The following is a 24,615-nucleotide window of genomic DNA, read 5'->3' on the forward strand; positions in this document are numbered from 1 at the left end:
GGCTCATTTTGCAGATGAGGAAACCGAGGCAGACAAGGTTGAGTGACTTGCTTAAGTTCACCAAGCTAGTTAGTGTCTGAGGCTGGATTTGAACTCAGATGTTCCTGACTCCAGGCCTGACAATTTATCCACTGAGCTGCCCCAGTTAACATCTTATTCCCCAGTAGGACTGTGAATTCCACGAGGCAGAGATGAGAATATCTAAGCTCTGTATGCTCCCCTCACGCCAAAGGACAGCGTTTTGTCTAGAGCAGGTACTTGAGGAATATTTATCAAGTTCCACTTCATTACCCCTGATGATCAATGAAAGGCTCTCCTCCTAGGAAACGCAGGCAAGATGCTGAAGACGTGGTGCCTGGCAGCTCTGTGCAGCTCCATGGTGCTCACTGGCACTCGGTCAGAAACAAACACGGTCCTCAGAGTGAGCAAGGAAGTGCTTAGTAATGGTAAGTGCGTCCCCTGAGGAGCTCACGTCAGTATCAGCCAATCAGCATTTATTAAGTGCCTACTATGTGCCAGGTACTGTGCTATGCACTGTGCTGTAAGAGAGGAGCTTGGGAAGAAATGAAAAGGTGCTGTCAGAGGGTGGGCAGTGCAATGGAGAGAATAGAGAGTCAGGAGACCTGTGCTCCAATCCTAGTCTTGCCATTCACTTCTTTTTTTTTTGGGAGGGGGGAAGGCAAGGCAATTGGGGTTAAGTGACTTACCCAAGGTCACACAGCTAGTCTCAAGTGTCTGAGGCTGCCTGCCGTTAACTTAGGATGGGGCAAGTTACTTTCTCTCCCTGGGTTTCAGTTTCCTTCTTTGCAAAGGTGAGGGTAGTTTGAAATAAATAGTCTCCAAGGTCCATTCCAGCCCTGACAGAACATGATGTGGTGGAGAGTTCTGGATTTGGGGTCAGATCCTCCCTTCAAATCTCACTTCGGCTTCCTCCTAGCCTTGTTGTCTTGACTGAGCCACCTCGATCTCTCTTTGTCTCAGGTTTTGTTTTTGTTGTTGTTGTTGAGTTTTTCAGTCTTGTCTGACTCTTTGTGACCCTATGGAGGTATTCTTGGCAAAGATAGTGGAGTGGTTTGCAATTTCCTTCTCTAGCGAATTAAGGCAAGCAGAGGTTAAGTGACCTGCCCAGGGTCACACAGCTAGTGAGTGTCTGAGGCCGGATTTGAACTCAGGTCTTCCTGACTCCAAGCCCAGCACCTATCCACTGAACCACCTAGCTCCTTCCATTGCCTTAGCCTACTTGTCTGTAAAATGTGGAATTTTTGGACTGGCTGATCCTATCTATGATTTTATCCGGAATACTTGAGGTAAGGTTAGTCCACTAGTAACTGGTGAAGAGTGAGCAGGGAAGTTACTTCCAAACCCTTTTTGTTCCCATCATGTCACTGAACACCTTTCTATTGCACATAAGGCAACTTCTCTGCCTTAGACATGAAGTCTAGTGACTATGGCTGAATCTTTGTTGTTAACAGAGGGTCCTGTTGGCCTTAGAATTACCCTGTTGCACAAGAATTCTTTCTGGATAGGCTGGACCATGATAATCTTATATCACCAATAATAATAATAATGTTTATAAAGTGCTTAGCACAACGTCTGCCATGTTATCACGGTCCAGTCATTCCAGAAGTGCCCAATGTTTGGGACCCCATTTGGAGTTTTCTTGGCAAAGTGGTTTGCCATTTCCTTCTCCAGTTTATTTTACAGATGAGGAAACTGAGGCAAACAGTGTTAAGTGACTTGCCAGTGGTCAGATAGCTAGTAAGTGTCTGAGGCCAGATTTGAACTCACGAAGATGAATCTTGCTGATTTCAGGCCTGGCGCTCTATCCACTGGGCAACCACATAGTAGGTGCTTCATAAATGCTTGTTCCCTCCCTTTCCAACTGTTCCCACAGGGACAGAGCTTTCTGACACACGTCAGCTCACCAGACACTTACAGGATCTCTGAGATGGAAGCAGAGCAGGGACTATCACTTTCATTTTTATGGAGGATAAAACTAAGGCCCAGAGAGCGTAAATATGTTTCCCAAATTAAAAAAAAAAAGTAGAAAGTAAGAAAGGCAGCACAGAATAGTGGATAGAGACCTGGCCTTGATGGTCTGGGCCTTGGTTTCTGTTTTTTTCTTTTAAAGAATCCCTATTGATTTATGGGGAATAGGATTGGCCCTGGGAACCCCCTTTCCTTCGTCTGTCCTGAAGGGAGTGTGGTAAGAGGGAGTGATGAGCCCTTTCTCTTCTACATTCATGGAGCTTTTGTTTTTTTGTGGGAAGGGCAGGGTTGTAAGGTGGTGGGTTAAGGGATTCCTGTATGTCATGCCATCAAAATTTGCTTGTTTGTTTACACACACACATATGCACACACGTGTGTGTATGTATATATGTAAATAGTCAGTAATCCTACTCTAGTCAATAAAGGATCCTTTGGTGATTGTGAAAGAAAATAAACAGACATGATGGGGTGTCATCTTAATGGTGATGTACCCTCCATATTTGGCCTGCCTCAGGGACTCAGGCTCAGACTCTGAATTCACAGAGCTGGTGTCAGTCTGTACTGGGGCAGGGAGTTTATCTGCTGAGAGTTCTCTCTAACAATAAAGTCACAGGTCTAATCTGGAAGAAACAAACAAACAACAAAATGCATCAAAACCAGGAAGTGACAGGGGCAGGCCCAGAACTCAATGCTTCTTAGGCAGTCCCTGCTGTTTTTCTTGCAACTCTGTGAAATGGGGCTGATGTGGATTGAGCCCAAGATACCCCCGGGAATTACCGACTTGTTTTCTTGCTCATTGTTTCTTCTTTTTACATTGGATATAGCAAAATCCTTCTGGCTAATCAAAGGCCCCCAGTAAAGGGAATTCTGGGTAATTGGGATTTTGCTCTGCCAAGACAAAAAAAAAATCTATGGGAAGTCAGAAAAAAAATTATCATAAAATTAAGCATTTAAAGATACTTTAGTAGAGGAAGAAGAGGAGGCATATTGTAGAAAGAAAATACAAAAGAAAAGAAAGAAAATACCCTCTTTATCCCTATTAAAGAAGAGGTTTGAACCAAATGATTTCTCAGATGCCTTCTGACTCTAAGGTTTATTGATCTTGTGTTTCTATGAAGGAAGGATATACTGATTCATGCAGTTTCTTTGCATTATTTTCAGCCATTTCTGGTACCCTGGAGCAAGGAGATGCTCTACGATCAGCCCTGAGGGAGGTTCCCCTTGGTAAAGCTCGTGGTGATGGTGGAGGCCCTCTGCTGGGGGGCCTTCTTGGTGGAGGAGGAGGTGGAGGGGGTGGAGGAGGCCTGCTGGGAGGCCTGCTTGGTGGTGGGGGTGGTGGGGGCAATGATGATCTCTTAGGTGGAAATCTGCTGGGTGGTGGTAGCAGCAGTGGTGGTGGGTTGTTGGGTGGTGGTGGTGGGCTATTAGGTGGTGGTAGTAGCGGTGGTGGGCTATTAGGTGGTGGTAGAGGTGGTGGGCTATTAGGTGGCGGCGGTGGCGGTGGTGGGCTATTAGGTGGTGGCGGTGGCGGGCTATTGGGTGGTGGCCGACACCATTATGATGACTACAGAAGAGCTGAAATTCCTCGAGGTGCTGGTGGTGTTTCCTATAATGACTTCCATGTTCGGGAACCCCGTCAAAAATACACCAATGGCAAGCAACTTGGAGGGAACTACAAATATGGCATCATTGAGTCCAATGAAAATACTGCTCATCTTGGTGGCAAATACAGATATGGTGAAATATTAGAAACAGACGGGACTCTCAGGGATCTTCGAAATGTCAATAATGCATATGGAGGTGGCAGAGGCCGTAGTGGTCGTACTTATAGGTCCGTTGAAGTTCCAGTTGCTAGAAATCAGCGTCGTGAGCTGCTCCCTGGAGAGATTCCTCCTGGTGTGGCCACTGGGGCATTAGGCCCAGGAGGGCTGCTGGGCACAGGAGGGATGCTGGCTGCAGATGGCATCCTGGCTGGACAAGGGGGCTTGCTTGGTGGTGGTGGTCTTCTGGGAGATGGAGGCCTTCTTGGAGGAGGAGGAGTTCTTGGTGTCCTTGGCGAAGGTGGCATCCTCAGCACTGTCCAGGGAATCACAGGGTAAGGAAAACTTTGAATCTCATGTACTGTATGTTCATGATAGAGTCTGATGGGGGCAGAAAAGAGTACTGAATTTGGAATCAGAGAACTTGGAGTCAAAGCCTGGCCATGCTACTTGTTTTCCGCAGGCTTTTAGACTCTTCTCTATGCCTCATTTCTCTTCTCTGTGAAGGGAGAGGGTTATTGTTAACTCCATTAGCATTTATTTATTTATTTATTGGCAAAGATATTGGAGAGGTTTGCCATTTCCTTCTCCAGTTTATTTTACAGATAAGGAAACTGAGGCAAATAGGGTTAAGTGACTTGCCCAGGGTCACACAGCTTGAAAGTATCTGAGACCAGATTTGAACTCACAAAGAGGAGTCTTCCTGACTTCAGTCCCTGCACACTATCCACTGATTCACCTAGCTGCCCAGTGAGTTTTAGACTACTTGATTTTTTTTCCTGGAATTTATTTATTTATTTTTCATTTTCAACATTCATTTCCACAAGATTTTGAGTTCCAAATTTTCTCCCCATCTCTCACCTACTTCCCACCCCAAGATGGCATACATACTGATTGTCCCTTCCCCCAGTCTGCCCTCCCTTCTCTCTTTCCGCACCTCCTCCCTCCCCCCCCAGACTACTTAATTTCTAAAGCCTCCTGTCAACTCTAAAGCCTTGGATCTTATGAGATCCTGGGTTCAAGTCCTTTCCCCATCATTCATTATTTGTATGACTTAGGCCAAATCACTTGACTTCTAAATCTCAGTCTCCTCATCTGTAAAATGAGGGGATTGAACTAAGATCAAGAATTCTTAGTCTGAGGCTTGTGAACTTTCAAAAAAAATGATAACTTTATTTCAATATCATTGGTTTCCTCTGTAATTCTATGCACTTTTGTTTATGCATTTAAAAGCCACTATTCTGAGAAGGTGCCCATAGGTTCACTAGATGGTCAAAGGGAGTGCCTAATACAAGAAAAGGTCAAGAACTCTTGAACTATATGCTTTTTGCAGTCCTTACCAGATTTATATCTATGAGCCTATAATATTACAATACTGTGACTCCTGTGAATGTGATGTGTGTGGCAAAGGCACAGGTCTTTCCAAATGTCAGAATGTGCTTAGGAAGGAAATCCAAGAAATGCTCCAAAGACATATGACAATCCTATCTTAAACCATTCCTCCTTCAGGAGGGAATTTTCTGGAGGGGTTTCCCCTTGGGTCTCACTATCTGAATGACTTGGAGATAATGAAATGCAAAGATCCCTTGTATTAGAGTTAGGAGACCAGGGTTTGAGTCTTGGCCCTGACACTTACTAGCTGTGTGATTTTGGGCAAGACAATTAATTTCTCTGAGCTTTGGTTTCTTTATCTATACAATAAAGATAATACTAACAGCACTCCCTATGTAACAGAATTGTTGAGTGAGGAAACCAAATAAGTCATAAAATGATATGGAAAAGGGAATTGTCATTACTTTTTAAAATTATTGTTACATAGTTGGCTGTGTTCCTTCTCAGAGAGTCATTGGGGGCAGGGGTGGCCTTGAAAACACAGAACCATTGGTTAAAGTTTTTATTGTAAAATCACAAGAAATTACATATGATTAACACATCAGCTTTCACTTGTAGTCATGTTTTGATTTTTAGTGCATGGTAGCTCTAGAAAGTAAGAGTTATGCCAGGAAAAGTGTTCACTGGCAAGGTTACCCAGGAAGGTTTCAACAATAAAGATCATCCACAATTGAGATTTGTGGGCCTAGTGCTTGAATAAGCACCAATGAGAGCATCTTTGGCAACTCCAGTATGTACACTCAGTGACTTGTCCCATTACCATATGGTTCAGGTTTAGGATTCAAGATTAGAAATACCCTGTGAACCAGCCCTTATTTTGCTGTGAGTTGGGTTGAGATTAGAGAGAGGGAGTTTGTGATCTTGTTGCTAGGTGGCCTAGGGGCAGGAGCACTGGGCTTGGAATCAGTCAGTCAGTGAACATTTATTAAGTGCCTACTATTTGAATCCTGTTTTCACAAATTGTACGACCTTGGGCAAGTCACTTAACTTTTCTCTTTCATAAAATGAAGGGGTTAGATTTGATAGTTTCTAAGGTCCCTTACAGTTCTAAGGTCTATGACCCCTTTCATGGTCTGAGAGGACTGAATTCCTTCTTAATTCCTTCCCTCCTTCTGTAAGGTACCCTGCTCTCCATATTGGGGCATGCTTATCAGCCCAAAAAATTTCTTGTTCCCCACACTTTTTGTGCTTATCTCTCCCCTTTCTGATGTGCAGGTTGAGAATTGTGGAACTAACGCTCCCCCGAGTGTCTGTGAGGCTCCTTCCCGGTGTGGGAGTCTACCTGAGCTTGTACACTCGCGTGGCCATCAATGGTAAGAGGTGAGTCTCCTTCACTCTGGAGCTGGACATCAGGGTCATTCATTAAGTGAATAAGGCTTAGCAACAAAGCTGTAATATACTGGTCTAAGGTCATGTCATTGAAAGAGCTAGGCTGTGTCTCAGCTCTGCCTAGCTGTGGGATCCTAGGCACAGTCCATGCCCTTGGGCAGACAACTGTTTTCCTCTTGTTCTTTTCAGTCTCATTGGCTTCCTGGACATTGCTGTAGAAGTGAATATCACTGCCAAAGTTCGGCTGACTATGGACCGCACAGGTTATCCCCGGCTGGTCATCGAGAGATGTGACACCCTTTTGGGGGGCATCAAGGTCAAACTCCTTCGGGGGTGAGTGACAGCTGGATCTGGGCATCTCCCTTCATTATATATTTCCCTTTACATAAAAAAGGCCCTGACCACTGGATAAATGCATTGATTTGTTTTCTGTATAGCATAAATGATCTGTAATAAGCATTCCCACTTCTCTCACTGATCCCTATTGTGACAGATGATTTACATGGGAAATGGGTCGCAGATCTGTCCTGAGGAACAGAACATTTAACTGCCCCTCAATGGTTCTAGTGAGAGGTAGTGTGATGTAGAGGCAGCCTGGGGCTGTGAAGAGTGTAGGACTTTGAGTGAGGGAGACCTGGGTTCCAACCCTGGCCCTGGCACTTGCTAGCTGTGCAACTCTGGCTTACTTAAGTTTAAATAGTTTAGAATGTATTGCTGCAGGTGACTCCCTAGGATTTACCTGCCATGTCATAGGTACGTTCCAATCAGTGTTGGAGGCGGCCCTGAATGGATGATCACCGATCCTTTTATTTGGATAGAGTGTAGCAAGAAGAGCCCTAATTTGGAGGGAGGTGACCTGGATTGTCCTCCCAACTCCCCAGTTCACTAGCTGTGCAAGTCTTTCAACCTCAGTGTCTTTATCTGTAACATGGAGCTAATACTTGCATTGCCAAGCTGTAAGGCAAGCATTTTACATCCTATGCAGTGCTATAGACATGTGAGATAATGTTATTATCACTCTCTGTGAAGTGTGAGGAAAGACCAGGCAGCACTGCTGTCTTTCTAGTTTTTTGTAAGGGTTTTTTTTTTGGGGGGGGGGAGTTTTATTGATGTCTTCTCTCTCTACATCCCACTCTTCCACCTTGTCTGACAGTGTATAAAATATCCCTTCCTAGTATTCCCCACCTTTCTGTCATGAGGGAGTAAATGTGTGGTGTGACTCTTTCCCAGGACCTTCACTGTTTTCCTGTTACTCAGAGGTTAATGTCCTTTGAGTGATCTTTTCGTTTGCAGTATTGTAGTTACTATATTATATCATTCCCTTGGTTTTGCTCCTCGCCTTTTTTCCCCCACAGCCATCGGGGAGAGTTAAACATGCAAAGACATTTATACAGTGCTTTGTGGTTTATAAAGTGCTTCATAGAGGGTATTTCATTTGTTTCTTACAATAAGCTAATGAGGTAGGTGCTATTATATCCATTTTACAGATGAGGAGCTTGAAGTTCAGAGAGGATGAGTTACTTGCTTATGGTCATGTGACTAGTCAGTGTTTGGTATAGAATATGAACCTGTCTCTTCTGATTCCAAGATTTCCAGGACTATCACTCTTCCCACTATATTAAATTGATACTCTTGACATGTCAACACATGCTAAACTGTGCTATGTGCCAACTCCCTGATGGCATGCTAATCATTTGACAAGCATTTATTAATTGCCTACTATGTGCCATGCACTTGTGTATGGGTTGAATATTTGACTAAAAAAATGAGGCAATCTCTGCCTTCTAGAAGCTTATATCTGACTAGAAAGAGAACAGATTCTTTTTTCCCTGGTACAAATCTAGGGAATGTTAATATTGACCAACTCCTACTAACTCACTTTCCCTTCTGGCTTTTCCAGCTTGCTCCCTAATCTTGTGGATAACTTAGTGAACAGAGTCCTGGCCAATGTTCTTCCTGATCTGGTAAGTGGGGGAGAAACTCCAAGGGTGCTGTGTTCTTTGTTTTTGGTCCTTGAGCTGTCCAATAGTGGAACTGGCCACTTTGGGAGGTAGTGAGATTCCTCTTTCTGGAAGAATTCAAGCAATAAATGTTTTGAAATCTCTTAAATCAGCTTTTTTTTCTTCCTGTGGGAAGAGGAAGAAGAGAATAGCATTCATTTTATTGGAACCAATTGGAACCAATAGAAGGGGCAATGATAATTTTTTTCCCCCTGGGAAGAGGGATGATGGGAACATATAAAGAGGCCCATGGTGAGGAGGAAACTCTATCAAAGACTCATGAAGGATGATCTTGGAGCATGATGGAGATGTATCCTGTTGACTGTCTCTCAGTGGGAAGGAAGCATCAAGGCCTGTCTCCTTGAATTCTTGGTCTTGAGACTAGGCTTTCCTCTGACCAGAGCAACCTCCTGATGGGAGGTCGTCCTTCTCCAGGAGTTAGTAAAGTGAATGTCCTCAAGAACTTCACAAAAATCCCCCCACCTCTTCTGAGACTAGAAGATCCAAGGGTCTCCCAGGTCTTTCTAGCCCTCGAGGGCTTGGGGCTAGAGTTTTGGTATGCCTCCTTGTGACATTACTGTTATATCTACTTTCAGCTCTGTCCAATTGTGGATGTCGTGCTGGGCCTTGTCAATGACCAACTGGGTCTTGTGGATTGTAAGTCCTTTTAATTCTCTCATGTTTTCTCCTGCCTCAGGATTCTGCCCTTCCCAATACTTTCAAGTCCTTTCCTTCTAGGCTTCTACATCTAAGCTCTGTGGAAGGGCAGGACTCTGTGGAAGGGCAGGATCTGTGAGTTTAAGCTCTATGCTTCCTCCCCAAACCATTCCAGAGGAGAAAACTCAGGGAGAAATTGGAGCTGGGTCTGGAATGAGGGAAGAGATGGCTTCATGGTCCTTGATCCTTGTCAGACCACATTTGTAGTATTGTGTCCTGTTGTGGGTAACACATTTTAAGAAAGGCATCGATAAATTCAGGAGCATCCAAGGGTGACTAGAATGCCGAGAGGCTGGAAAACCAGAGGAAAAGAGGATTGACTGGAGTTGGAGGTGTTTAGACTGGAGAAGATATGTAGAAAAGGGATTAGGATTTGCTCTATTTAGCCTTAGCGGGAAGAACTAAAAGCAAATGGTGAGAGTATCAGAGAGGGGGCAGATTTTACATCAGTATAAGGGAAAAAACCTTTCTAATAATTCGATCTTATCAGAAGAGAAATGGGCTTTCTTGAGAGGTTATGAGTTCTCCATCACTTGAAATGTTTAATGGGGTTGGATGACTGCTTGTTGGGATTTTTTGCTCAGGTTTGAGTTGGACTACATGCTCTCTTAGGAGTTTTCTAATTTGTAAATGTTGTGATTCTATGTAAGACAATCATAGGGTTGGAGTCTTCTGCATTCCAAACAGGCGTGAGCATCTTGAGGGCCAGCCCAAGTTATTAGTGTGATTAGGCTTCTATAAGGTCCTTCCATTTCTAGGAGGAAATTCCCTCCATTTTTGCATTGGGAGAGGAGTGGAGAACCTGGTGGGTTGGCAGTCTAACATTCCTAGGTTGGCAGGTGGGTGCAGGAGATCAAGGGGTTCTTATGCATAACCCTGAGTAGGAAGGAAGCTCCAAGTACATCTAGGGACTCAAAGGGGCCTGTTGGTTTTATTTTATGATTATCAGAAAGAACTTCTGTTGTGAATCAAGCTTCCCTATCTTGTCCTTCATACCCAGGCCCCTGAGATGACTTCTTTGAGGAGCGTTGGTAGGGGAGTAGGGTGAGGTTGGCTGGGGAAGCTGTTTGTCTGCCCAGACTGCAGGGAGGAATCTGGCTCCCTCTTGCCTACTTAGTCAAATTGAAAAATCTCTGCCTGGCTTTCAAAGGCCCCTACAATCTGGTGCCATCTTCCCTTTTCAGTTTTACTTCACACTCTTCCCTTCCACAATCTCACTACTCTAGACAATTTGCCATTCTGCATATTCTGAACTGTTCATTCTCTCATCTCAGTACCTCTGAGTGACCTATTTTCTGGTCCTGGAATGTCCTCCCTCCCAGTCTTTACCAAATCAAATACTATCTCCTTCAGAATGCCTTCCTTGACTCTTACCTTGAGTTGGTGAAAATCCTTCCCTTTAGACTGCAAATAGCATTTCATTTTGTACCTCTCTTGTATTTGTTTAATATTATATATTGCAGTAAATGATTGATATTTAATGCCAGCCCTGCCCCACCCCCCAGTATGTTCTTTTTTTATTTTTGGAGGGCAATTGGGTTTAAGTAACTTGCCCAAGGTCACACAGCTAGGTTTTTTGTTTGTGTGTGTTAAATGTCTGAGGCTGGATCCGAACTCAGGTCCTCCTGACTCCAGGGTCAGCACTCTCTCACTGTGCCACCTAGCTGCCCCCAGTATGTTCTTAATAAATATTTGTTAAATGAGTGAATGGATGAATAAACTGATATGGGCAGAATTGTATTCATCTTTTTTGTAATCTCTGACCTGTTTCCCTGCAGCTTTGATACCACTTGGTATATTAGGAAGTGTTCAATATACCTTTTCAAGTCTTCCATTGGTGACTGGTGAATTCCTGGAGCTGGACCTAAATGTAAGTCTAGCTATTTCATTGAGGTTGAGTTGGAAGGTGGTAAGAGCTCTTTTCTTTAAAGTTGGAGTTACTGGGGCCCCTTCCAGGGCTCAGGAATCCTTTCTAGAAGGGCCATCAATGGGCTCCTTTAGAATGGCCTGTCATAAAGATAGCATTGTTGGTGGAGATGGATTCTCACTTTCCTAATTCAGGGGATGGAGGATGCTGTACTCCCAGAAAACAATTCACATTTATGTAGCATTTTAAGATTTTAAAAGCATTTTTTTTGCTTTTTGGAGAGAGGAAGGCAGGGCAATTGGGGTTAAGTGATTTGCCCAAGGTCACATGGCTAGTAAGTGTGTCAAGTGTCTGAGGCTGGATTTGAACTCAGGTCTTCCTGACTCCAGGGCTCTATTCACCGTACCACCTAGTCACCCCTTAAAAGCATTTCATTCAAAACCCTGTAAACTAGGTAGTGTGGGAGGATTTTAGCATCCTCATTTTACAGATTGGGAAACTCTGAGAAGCTAAATAAGTGATTAAGTAGCCAACAAATTCCCCTTTGGGGCATCTGATAGAACTGTTCTCTTGACCCAAAGTCCAGAGCTCTTTCCACTCTTCCAGACAGATTCAGAGCTGAATCAATTTAACCTGAAATCAGGTGATATCAATCATACATGGTCCTCTTCCTAATCTGAGTTTCGCACCAGAGTGCCCTCCTGCTTACTCGGCAGATAGACATAGGCAAATGGAACTCTTCCCTAGGGTCCCTTTTCTCTTGGGAAATACAGAAAGGAGATACCATTCTGGAGTCCAAGATCCAAGTAGCAGGCTCATAAGCTTGTAGTATTTAAAGTTGGGAGGGATTTAAAAATACAACTCCCTCATTTTAGAGATGAGGGAAGTGAGACCTGAAGAGAGGGAGTGACTTGTTCATTGTCCTAAAGCTAGTAAGTGGCAGAATGAGATTTGAACACAGGTCCTGTGTGACTGTGAGCAAGTCACATTGCTTTTTTGAACCTCACTTTCCTTATCTTTAAAATGGGGGAATTGGACTAGATGATCTTTAAGATCTCTTCCAGTGTTAAATGTCTTGGATTATTGGACTCCAAATCCAGTATTTTCTATCACACTAACTTACCTGATAGGGAGAGACCTCCCAGCACTGTGTGTACATTGCATGTTTTCATGTTCTTACGTGTTCTGAAAGGATTCCATGTGGAACCCCTTCCCCTTCTCAACAATAACTTGCCTCAAGTGTTCAGAGACAAATGGCTAGCAACAATCACTAGCATTAGGCTGGTCAATGATGATTAGAGCATAGGGAGCCTAAAGGTCAATATTACTATTACTCCAATGTTTTCCAATGCATCCCCAGCCATCTCCAGTCATCCTGATTTCTGTCCTGCCCCTGGACTTCAATGGCTGTGAAAGAGAGTGAGGCTGATGGCTTTGTGGAACTGCTTCACTTAAATCCAATTCACTTGCAAGTCAAGACATCACCCTCACGATGTCATTGTCTCTCTTCAGAAAGTGAAGGATGAATGACTAATAAGATGATGTGGTTCTTATAAGCCAATACTAATAGCCTGTATTATAAAACACTCTGCCAAGCACTTTGCAAACATGCAATTTGATCCTCACGACAACCCTGGGAAGGAGGTGCTATTACTATCCCTCTTTTATAAATGAGAGAATGGAGGCATCAGAGGGAATTGCCCGGGGTTGTAGAGTTAGAAAGTGTCTGAGGCTGGATTTGAATTCAGATCTTCTTGGCTCCTTGTCTAGTGCTCTATCCAGTGTAAAGTTTATCTGTCCCCACTGACTTATCTAGGAAGGGAAAAGCAGCTTTCCAGCTATGTGACTACCACTGGTTCTCTTCCCATTGCAACGTGCCATTTGTGCCTTCTTCCTTCTACTGTGCTTTGTAAACTCTCTCCCTGGTGAGCCTTTTTGTATGCACATGTGGCTTCTGTGGCAGCTATGCTTCCAAGATCTCATGGGGAGGGGGAGTGAATGTCAGCAGTGCATCCCTGGCATTTAGTAAGTGCCTAGGAAATACTTGATTGACTGATGAGATACATTCAGGAAGTCATGTAGCTTCTTATAAGTCTCTTCTTCATCATAGCTTTCTTCCCTATTCTGGACAGACTCTTGTTGGAGAGGCTGGAGGAGGTCTGATTGACTATCCATTGGGTCGACCAGCCACCAGACCAAAGCCACAGATGCCAGACTTGCCACCCATGGGTGACTCAACCAATTCTCAACTTGCAATTTCTGCAAACTTCCTGGGCTCAGTGTTGGCTCTCCTGCAGAAGCAAGGGGCACTGGATATAGACATCACTGATGGCATGGTAAGTAATCCCACTTCCACCCTTAGTCTGGGACATTTCCTAGCTGAGCTTGGGGTAGGACAAGCAGGGAGGCAAATATCTACATTAGATCATAGAATTTGGAAGGGCATGGTACCTTAGGCATCCTCTACCAGGACTTCTTAACAGCATCTGTAGATTTAAAAAAATTATGATAACTATTTCAATATAATTGTTTTCCTTTGTAATTCTACATATTTTGTTTAAAGCGTTAATTATTTTGAGACGAATGTAGATATTTCACCAGAGTTCCAGGAGACAGAGAAGATTAAGAAGCCCAGATCTAGCCCAAGCCCTTTATTTTTATAGTTGGGCACATATGGTTCCTATTTTATGGGCATAGGTCCAGAGAAGGGAAGTAAATTACCCTGGACCACACAGGTAGCAAGAGTCAGAGCCAGGATTCAATTTCAGGTTTCTTAACTCTGATTCCAATGCTCTTCCTAACGTGTACATCAAAGTTTCTTTCTTTTATGCAAAGTTGTTTCTCTATTACACTGTTACATCATTTGATGTGTGAAAAACTTAGCTGATCTACCATTTGTTTGGATGATTTGGCCTCTGTAGCTTGGAATTATTAGGCATATGTCACTTAATTAGTCAATGCTGGTGCTATTTTAACAGAGTATTATTTTTAATCCTTACTAAAGTTCTACTTATACCTTGTTGCAGTGTGTGTGTGTGTGTGTGTGTGTGTGTGTGTGTGATCCTGTATTCTTTATGACTGTGCCAATTGATGGAAAGCTCTGTCAGGCTAAGGTGGATGGGCCTGAGTATGGGCCTTGAAACTGCTTGTGCACCTGGCATTTGAGAACCAACTTAGTGCCTCTCCATAAAGTTGACCACAAGGGGATCGTTATTATTAATGCCACAATTTATGATGAGTACTAACAGACCGTGATCTTCACTGGTGAAGGAAATCTGCACATAGATGAAATAATAGACGTTTTGAGTTATTGAAATACATATGTATATGTATGCAATACATATACATACAAGCATATGTGTGTACATCATATACACAATATGTGCATGCAAGGTTTAGAAGGACAAGTATATGCATGCACACACACATATATACACATACATGTATATGCATAACACATACACATATGTACGCATGATGGGAACGGTACCATTGTTGTTTTCTCTACGTGCTGCTTCTGTTATCCAGGACTGTTGTTTAGTCATTTCAGTGATTTCTGATTTTTCATGACCTTGTTGGGGTTTTTTTTTGGGCAAAGATACGGGAGTGGCTTGCCATTTTCTTCTCTAGCTCATTTTGCAGATGAGAAATCTGAGGCAAACAGGGTTAAGTGACTTGCCCAGGGTCACAAAGCTGGTAAGTGTCTGAAGCTAGATTTGAACTCAGGTCTTCTGGATTTCAGGACTGGTACTTTATCGCTGCTCCCAGTCCATATAAAATAGGAACCACCTGGTGAAAGTAAAACGGAATTGCAAGCATAGTGTGGCAAAAGCCCAAAGCTTAGCCTTTCTAGGGCTGGCTTTGTAAATCCAGACCTCTTGAATGGTAGTCTATGTGAAAAGCAGTTTGACTTTTTTCCTGGGACTGATTTTTTTTTTTGCCTTGATAGAGAATATCTGAATCCCTAGGGATTCATTTCCAACTTCTGTTGTAGGGAGGTTCACTGAAATCTCCTTTATTTCTCCTTACAGTTTCCTGAGCTCCCTCCTCTAACCACATCCACTCTGGGGGCACTGATCCCTAAGGTGAGTGAGGCTGATGTGATCTGGGGATTAGTCCCTAGGGTTCTGCTCTATCCTGAGTGTCCTCATCAGTTTTAAGAAGGTCAACTTCACAACAGCCCTAGGAGGAAGGCAACTCAAGTGCTACTACTTTCAATTTAAGAGGAAGAAACTGAGGTTAAAAGAGGTTGGTGAATTGCTCAAGATAACATAGCTGGTAAAGGATGGATTGGATTGGAAGAAAAGATGCCTGGCAATCTGGAGTGTCCTCCTCTCCTTCCTCAGGTGCACTGTGGTGGTGGTGAGGCTTTTCATGAGGTATTAGGTAGAGTCTTGGAGACCACGTCCTAAAGGAGAGAGGGAAGAATGAGACAAAGATTGAGTTCCAAGGCATGATAGTAACAGCAGATACAATAGCTCAGGGTCATAAAAATTTTTAAGCTACATAGTCCTTTATATACATGACCTTATTTGGTCCTCATAACAGTCTCAGGAGGGAGGCAGCCTTAGTATTATTACCTCTATTTATTTAATTTTATATTTTGCTTTTTGGAGGAGGGGGAAGGCTGAGCAATTGGGGTTAAGTGATTTGCCCGAGGTCACACAGCTAGTAAGTGTTAAGTGTCTGAGGCCAAACTCGGGTCCTCCTGATTCTAGGGCTGGTGCTCTATTCACTGCGCCACCTAGCCGCCCCTATTACCTCTATTTTAAAGGGAAGGAAACGTGATAGCATGATTAGCATGCTATGATAATGATGATTAGCATGATTAATGAATGGTGAGGTTGAGACTTCATCACAGGACTTCTGACAGAGTGTAGATGATCAAAGGCGGTTATGGCTAAATAATTAGAGAACTCTCTTCTCAAAGGAAATGCAACAATTAGAGACTATTTCAAAGTCAGTGGGACCTGAACTAGGTAAGCTGTAGGTTTATCTTTCTTTATGTAGTAGACATGGAATCACCGACCCATAGACTTTTACAGATGGAAGAGACCTCAGAAGTCAGACTCATTTTACCAGTCTCAGAGTTGGAAGGGTCCTTAGAACAAAAGGCATAGAATGTCAGAACCAGAAAGGACTTTAGCATGCATATTAGAGTTGGAAGGGACCTTGAGACAAAGATCTAGGAGAGATTTGAAAGATGATCTAGTCCAACCCCCTCACTTTATAAATTTGTAGAAGAATTCTGTGTCCACACATCAGAAACCTCTTGGAAGGCTGTAGGAAACCCTTGCTAATTCTAGGAAAGTTGACTGTTCTCCATTTTCCTGCATAATTTCCTGATGAAGGCTCCAGAGTCAAATGGTCTTGCTTTTTAATTGTCTGTGGTTCTCCAGGTTTTCCAGCAGTATCCTGAGTCACGACCACTGACCATAAGAATCCAGGTTCCCAATCCTCCTGATGTCTCTCTACAAAAAGATCAAGCTGTGGTGAAGGTCTTTGCCACTGCAGAAATCATGGTGTCCCAACCAAATGATGTGGAAACTACTATCTGTCTTCTTGATGTGGTAAGTTCTCGGTAAAAGAATGTTACTGTGACCTGACTCCTAAAAACTTAATGATTGGATCTAAAGTTTCTCTGGGGGATTAGAAACTCTTTCTATGTGTACTAAGGATGAATGACTTCCATCTTTGATGGTGGAGAAGAATAGCCATTTTTAATGTCTTCCTTATAGGCTTTTAATCAGTGACCATGATAAAGTGGTTTTTTTTTGTTCTTCTGATTATGGGTAGAAAACATTGTTTTCCCTAATATGGGCCAGTGATTCACAGACAAAACTATTCAAAGGAAATGAGGGATGTTTACTCTGGAGAGGGAAATACTTAGGGGATACACATGTTCACAGAATCATTGAATCTCAGCATTGGAATGTATATTTGGGGTCGTTTCATCCATCCTTCTCTGATAAATGGGTCCTCTTTACCTATTTTCAAAAATTCCAAGGATTGTCATGGTGAAGAGTGTTTACCTTTCTTCTTGGCCACAAAGGAGAGAATATAGGAACAATAGTTGGAAGTTAGGAGGAGCCAGATTTTGATTCAATATAAGGAAGATATTTCTAATACTCACAGTTCTCCAATAATGGAATGAACTGACTTCAGAAGTAGTGAGCTTCCTGTCACCAGAGGTTTTCAAGCAGAGGTTGGGTGATCACTTCTCTGTTATGTTGTAGATGGGATTCCCACTTCAGGTAGAAATGTCTGAGGTCTTTTCCAACTCTGAACTGATGAGACTCATCCTCTATCAATCAGGTGTTAATCTCTTTCTCCAGTAGTGGAGATGGGTTTGCCCGGAGTCATCCAAGCTTCTTTCTGTCCTCCTTGTGTGGAGTTGGAAACAAGATGGGGATGGCAACCTTTAATGAGGAGTGAATGAAATAACTCTGGAATTGATGGAGGTCCCTCTATCTATAGCTAGATGCCTGTTGTAGGAAGTGACAAACCACTCCTCAGAGAGACACAAGGAGTGATAGTCTTGTCAGGAAATGTCATTCATGGAGAGATAGTGTCCATGACCTTCTTCTTAGCATTGAGATAACTCATAATTACAATTACAATAGCACTTGACATTTCTATAATTTTTTTTCAACCATATACAAAGGGTTTTATAGATGTAATCTCAATGGATCTTCACAGCAGTCTTTGTGAGTACACTAGTCCAATGATTACTATCAACATTGGTGTAGGATAAAATGTAGATCTAGAGAAATGAAATGATTTGTCCAGTTTCACACAGTTAATTAGCAACAGAACTGAGTCTTATCCCCAGGGCTCCTAGCTATGACCTTTTCCTATTATGTCAAGGCACTTCTTAAAAGTTACATTTCTTCTGTTGACATGAGGTTGTGGGCTGCTTCTGTCCCTCACACACCTCTCAAACACTTTCTGTTTTCAGGACACTGATCTCTTGGCCTTATTTTCTGTGGAAGGTGATAAGCTTATGATTGATGCCAAGCTGGACACGTAAGCAACTCATTGAGTCTGTCTGCTTTCCTTGCCCCATAATGCGTAAGACTCACACCTCTGATGAGAGGTGCTGGTTCAGAGAATAACTCTTCTTATCATATTCTCTACCTGACCCATCACTGCTGATAAACATTCATTACCTTAACTGGATGCTTTCTTTTTCTTAGGACAACACTCACCTTGAAAACTTCAAATGTGGGCAATTTTGATGTAAGTGCCAAATTCTGGGAGGAGGAAAAGGGAAGCTATTGCAACAACATCACAGGATGTCAGAGCCAGAAGGGATTTAGAACATAGAGGGTCAGAGCCTAGAGGGGTCTCAGAAATCATCTAATCCCGGCCCCTTGTTTAATAGGTAGGGAAACTGAGGCTAGAGAAAGGAAATGACTTGCCTAAGGCCAAAGGGACAAACCCAGAGCTCAAACACAGGTCTTGACTCCCAGCCCAGGGATTCTTTCACTATATCACTCTGCCTTCCACCAAGGAGGGAGCCAGAAAGGACTCTGGTCTCTTATTGGATAGACCTCTCATGCTCCATTACCTTCAGTATTTTTCCCATGCAGATCAGCACCCATGAAATAATTAGTCTTCAGCGGCCTTTAGGACTGATGTTCAATAATTGTGCACTGTTTGAGAATCAGGGGGATATGTGTAGCATCAATTGTTTGCCTCCAGTGGTTAATGCACTTGAAAGTCTCACTAATTATAACAACAAGAAGTCACTTGTTGAATTAAAACAATGAGCTACTGTAGCCCTTATACATGGTGACTTCTGAGATGGCCTCTTGTATCCCCAAGTAATGTTACTGAGGATGCTTATGGGGTAGTTCTGAATGATGGAGCTGAAAGAATCCTGGCTGTGGATTCACTGGGTTTGAGATTTGCCTTCTGCTGACTATTCATGATGTAAAACCTTGGACAAGTGAATTTTCCTCTCTGGGATTCTGTTTCCTCTCACTGTAAAATGAGAGTGTTGGGTTGAATGGTCTATCCAGAGGTCCATAAACTCCTTGAGGGTAGGTTTCTATCCTGCTTCTGTATCTCTATCCCTAACACCCAGCAGAAGACCTGGATATTTTTCATTTTCTTTCTTTAGATCAGACCTGTGATTTAATTGGTAAAAGGGGCTGACTCCCTGTGAGAAAACTCCCTCTAAAAATGCAAATTAGCAACTTTGAGCTTTAGAGAGTTGCCTGGACACTAAGAGGTTAAATGACAGGTCTAGAGTCTTGAAGGCAGTATTTGTTAGAGATAGGTTTTGAACTCAGGTCCTCTGGGTTCCTCTATCCACTGTGCTCTGCTATACTGCCTCTCAAATCATTTTCTGGCTGACACATGGTAGGTGCATAATAATGCTTATTGATTGATTGCTTCCCTTAATCAATTTAAGAGCCAGGCCTTAAGAAAACTTATTTTTTAAAGGGAGTTGGGGAAGGTCTCTGGGTTACAGCTGAGTAATTGCTCCCATTTTTAATCTTTATAAAATCACTTTTCTTCTTCCTGATAGGTTGGCTTGATGGAAGTGCTGGTCGGCAAGATTTTTGACCTTGCTTTCATGCCGGCCATGAATGGTAATGACAGCTACCAATTCCTTGTAGAGAGATTGTTGTGTCTCATGCACTCTAATTTCACACTTAGGAGCACAGCAGCTAATTTCAAATCAATTGAGTTCAAATTTGAGGTAGTTATTGAATATACTATAATGTCATTCCTGTAATAGCATAATACCTCATTTTTTTTGGCATTGTCAAGGTCCTCTGATCCATGTAATTGGATTTTCCAAATAATTGAAGATCACCCTTTACCTTTTAAGAGGTATTTTTTTTTACTTTAGCAATTTTGGGTGCAAATCTTCTTAAAATGTATGATATACTTCTTCCTTTTTAAGGAGAGTCCACAAAATAAAATGGAAACCTTTAAAGACTCAGGGTCTTATTCTGAATATTGCTCCAATGGACTGTTATACCCCCAGCACCTATTGAATGTGTAGAACCCCAGAGTTGCCTGTCGCTGGGGTGGCTCTGAAATCTTTAAAAAAATTCAACGAATTTGAGAACATTGCATATAGAAGATCAGGGCTATCAGGGAACTTAGACCCCAGAATAGTAGAGCTGGAAGGGTCCTTAGAGCCTCTCTAGCTCAAATACCTCATTTTTCACAGGAGGAGACTGTCTCAGAGCACTCAGAGTGGAGGAAGTGAGTTGGCTAAGGTCACACAGGAAACTGGTAGCAGAAGTGGGGCTAGAATCCAAGGCCCCTCCCTTCTAGTGCCAATTTCTGTCCCTCTTCCCCTGCTATTGAAAACTCTATACTCCCTCTAGGCACCTCAGAATGAACCTCACTACTCTCTATCACAGACAATGAATGAGAGGAATTTTCATTGCACCTGCTACGATATGGGCCAGTTCCATCTGCAATAAGTCAGCCGGCCAACAAGTGTTCATTAATTACATGCTATATGAGAGGGACATGTACTAGGGATACAAAGACAGACAAAAAGAGTCCCTGCTCCCAAGGGATTTAGATTCTAGTGAAGAAGAAAATATGTGAACAACCAAGTACCTTCAAGATATGTATGGAGCCCTACATGTGGGATTTGTGTTGCCCATATAAGTTGTATGTGTCCACACGGGTTGTCTAAGAACAGATTGGGGAGGTATGGATAAATATCTCTAGAACCTTGCCCATCCCTCTCAAAGGGAGACTTTGATGCCTCCCTGGATTGGAATAGGAGAAGGGACCATGAGGCTGGCCACTCTGTTCTTCTCTGAGAGAGGTACCAGACTAGGATTTTATCTCTCTGTCCCGCCCCCCCCCCCCGACATCGCTGACTTAGGGGCACTGTTTTTCTAGGCTGCAAAGCAACAAAGTCAGTAGATTCTCTGGTTACTTTCCTTTAAATGGGGAGTGTAAACCAAGTTTACATCTACAGGCTTGATTTCTCACCAAAAGCTGATTTTGCAAAGACAACCACAGACAGTGAAGAGTGAGTAAGCCATTTATCCCAACAAATAGAAAAACAAAATCAGAAAATTCCTATGGATTAGAATATACCAGAAAATACAGATGAGTAAATGAATTCTTTAGATGGGAGAGAGCTGAAATCTCATTTTACTGAGACGGGCCCTGATGTCACCCAAGGAGAAATTTCCTGATGTCTCTAGGGAGTCAAGCCAGAAATCAGGGACATGTTGAGGCTCTTTTAAATTTCTATTGCTTCCCAAAATCTTTTTTTCTTTCTGTATTAGTCTTTCCCTGAAGAAAGTATAAAACAAAGTCTGTCTCTCTTGAAGAATAAATCAAATGGGTCTCTCCTCTCCAAATCTCTGTTATCTTGCCCTCATGGAAGCATGAAGCGCTGAGTCATCATTGTTTTACCAATTAGGAAAGTCTTATACAAAATGTTTCATGTTTGAAACCTGAGTTATGTTCATATGGAGTAGATGGAAGGCTTCCAGATGAGGTGGCTGCCCTCCCTTGTGCTACACTGATCATACCTGTCTGCTTCTCTTCACAGCTGTGCTAGGCTCTGGAGTTCCGCTCCCCAAAATATTGAACATTGACTTCAGCAATGCCGATATTGACGTCTTGGAGGTGAGGGTATTTGGCATGATGGGTCTACTTTCTCCTGTGCAGTGTCTGTTTTCCTGTTGCTTTCCCCTCCCATTCACCCATCTATCCCCTTTTCCACTCAGCCCATTTACCAAGAGATAAGATCCAGGGCCCAAAGCAATCAGGCCATAGGAATCCTTTGTGGTTCAATTTCTGTCATGATAATAGTTCATTTCCATAGCCTTTCCTGGTTACAAAGTACTATTGCCCACATTTCATTCGATCATCACCATAGCCCTATGAGTGAGGGAGGGTAGGACTTATTATCTTCATCTTACAGATGAGGAAATTGAAGCACAGAGACCATAGGTGATTTATCCAGGGTCACATTTTCTAAGTCCAGTGAGATTTGTACTATACCTGTCCTGCTTCCTCCACTGGGAATATGGTCCAGCAAGCCTTTCCACACGTCTGTTGCTTTTAGATGAAAGTATATTTGTAGCCAAGAGACTTGTGGCACTGGAGCAGGGTCTGGGGATAACCCAGAAGGGGGTTTCAGGAAACATGATTGGGGACAGTGAAGTAAATGGAATCACTGTAAACTTGCTGACTGTTGAAGCCCACACCAGAAATTTGTTCTGTGGCACTGTTTATTCTGAAACAGAATTCCAATTCAGATCAATTCAGCACTTATTTAGTCCTCTGTTCAGTGCTGGGAATACAAAGATGAAAAACAACACAGCTCCTGCCCTCAAAGGGTTTAAGCATGTATATAGATAGGCTTAATAAATATAAAGTGTAATAGGGTTGGAGGGGAGATCCAAAGTGTTTTAGGAAAATTTGAAAAGATGGAGAATACTTTCAGATGTATGGAACAGAATTTTCAGGGAAAACTCATAGAAGGTAGAAGCTATTCTGAGCCTTCGATAAGTAAGGATGAGAAGGGAATGTGTTCTGGGCATGGAACACTGGTCTGCTTGAATCTGAGGAACTTGATATGAGGCTTACCTACCTTGTGCCCTATCCAAAGGGTGTGACCACTGAAGTCTTTGCCTTTGATTACTCCAGTAGGGCTTCACTTTAAGGCAATCATCCCTCCAAGGTTAGCCCATAGCACACACCCTGAGGATAATATTACAGGGGACACCTTGTGGAATCCCTTCTTTTGTTATTTTCCCCACCAAGTTCTCACTAGCTGCCAAGCTCTCTTTCTCAAGTGACAAATGTGACCTGAATGTCTGTGTACTTTATTCTCTTAGGACCTCCTTGTGTTGAGTGCGTGAGTTCAAGAAGGCCAAGGCATGGAGCTCTAAGACCCCTCTCTCCATCTCCAAGTTGATACTCCATAGTACCATCATCACAGCTCTGAAGAAGGCAAGACCATATTCTCCTTCACTATTATCTCATGATGATGGTGCCTGAGCCCATCCTTACCAAAAGCTGACTTGATTGAAATAGACTGCATCCACAGTTTGCTCCAAAGCAATTGAATTTCCCAGTTTGCTGAACCGAGATCAAGCCCAGGCAGAGGGACACGGCCATATTATCTGTGGAGAGAAGGATGTTTTGAACATTGTTTGTTGTTCGTGTTGCTCTTTCAATAAAAGATTCCCCTTTCTTGGCACTTCAGATGGGGATGAGTTTCCATAATGGCGCCACCAGTGCTCTTTCCATAACCCCATGCTGCCTCATGGCATGATACCAGTTTCTAGTCATCCTGGGTATGAATTTGGGAGGGGTGGTCTCAGAGCCAGCTCACACCAGTTTCAAGACCCCAATGCTGGTAACACTGACAATACAGCAATTCAAGTTGCTTCTATTCCAAAATTTCCTGGGCCTCTTAGGACAAGAGGCAGTGTGATATAGTAGAAGGAGCACTGGATTGGGTAATGGAAAACCTGGGGTTCAAATCCCAGCTCTGATACTTACTATGTCATTTCACCTGTCCAGGTTCAGTTTCCTCCTTTATGAAAGAAGGCAGTTGCATTGGATGATCTTTTAAATCCCTTTCAAAGATAAGTCCTCCAATATTACAGTTCCAGTGAATCTTTGATCTTACTGTCCTGAGTATTCCCTCCAGACTGGACCCCATGCTTCTCACTACTTGTGTGACCTCTGGAGCCCCTTTCCCTTTCTGGGCCTCCAACAGGAGACAAGATTCTCTTTAGGGTTTATTCCAGCTCTACATTTATGATCCGAGAGTTCCAAGTTCCCTTCCAACTCGATGCCTTATAAGCCTATGAAATAGCCCAAACCCTGAATTCAAAGCCTAGAATGTGGTGCCAGTTATAGCTAATGATAATAATTAATAATAACAATTTGAAGAGTCAGGAAACTTAGATTTGAATCCCTGCTTTGACAAATACCTGCTGTGTGATTTTGGGACTATCCCTTCCCTCTCTGAGCTTTAGTAAAATGAGGGAATTTGACTAGTTGGTCTCTCTGGTCCTTCCTAGTTCTGACAGCAAGCTTGTTTTCTCTCTGTGAACTCCACTACTATCTGATATCACCCAATTGTATGCTCTGGTTCCATTGCCAGGCTGCACACACACACACACACACACACACATACCACCTCAGGGATTAGGTTAATACAAAAGCCCCAGTGTGAGGTTGGGCAAGGCCCCTGGGTAGCCCCAGGGCAGTTGGTACAACTGAAATCTGAGAGTCTTTTGTTCTTTACTCTGACTTGGCACTCCAACACACTGTGCCTCATTAACCGTTTCTATCAATCTTTTTTTGGGGGAAGGTCACCTGTTGTGTCCCTGGGACCCATCTCTACAATTGGCTTTTTGTCCTCTGGCCATTAGAGTTAACCTGTACTTTGGATCCTGATCAGGATGTGGGGGTTACCTTTTGAATCACCAGTAATAATAGCATAAAACATACAAAAATTGACCATATATTAGGACACAAAAATTCTAGAGTTTAAAGAAGAAATATTAAAAGTATCTTTTCTAGATCACAATGCAATAAAATT

At 42.9% G+C, this 24,615-nt stretch overlaps 1 protein-coding gene across 1 annotated transcript; it reads left to right on the forward strand.

Annotated features, from left to right (window-relative positions):
• The first annotated feature begins 337 nt into the window (after positions 1 to 337).
• Positions 338 to 22,918, forward strand: BPIFB4 (BPI fold containing family B member 4). Its single transcript, XM_069107232.1, has 16 exons — positions 338 to 446; positions 3,151 to 3,213; positions 3,580 to 4,084; positions 6,357 to 6,461; positions 6,660 to 6,803; positions 8,371 to 8,434; positions 9,067 to 9,127; positions 10,966 to 11,057; positions 13,187 to 13,390; positions 15,086 to 15,139; positions 16,454 to 16,624; positions 18,013 to 18,080; positions 18,251 to 18,293; positions 19,591 to 19,654; positions 21,601 to 21,677; positions 22,895 to 22,918. The coding sequence occupies exons 1-16, from the start codon at positions 338 to 340 to the stop codon at positions 22,916 to 22,918; spliced, it is 1,848 nt and encodes a 615-aa protein (XP_068963333.1).
• Positions 22,919 to 24,615: the final 1,697 nt, after the last annotated feature.

Source organism: Petaurus breviceps, unplaced genomic scaffold (assembly GCF_028583685.1).
Source record: "Petaurus breviceps papuanus isolate PSGF00001 unplaced genomic scaffold, PetGlider_PUasm1.0 89262, whole genome shotgun sequence".
Classification (NCBI taxonomy): domain Eukaryota; kingdom Metazoa; phylum Chordata; class Mammalia; order Diprotodontia; family Petauridae; genus Petaurus; species Petaurus breviceps.

Coding starts and splice junctions, on each gene's coding strand:
- BPIFB4 (XM_069107232.1), top strand. CDS start 338: ATGCTGAAGACGTGGTGCCTGGCAGCTCTGTGCAGCTCCATGGTGCTC. Junction 4,085..6,356: donor ACTGTCCAGGGAATCACAGG/GTAAGGAAAACT, acceptor TCTGATGTGCAG/GTTGAGAATTGTGGAACTAA. Junction 9,128..10,965: donor CCAACTGGGTCTTGTGGATT/GTAAGTCCTTTT, acceptor GTTTCCCTGCAG/CTTTGATACCACTTGGTATA.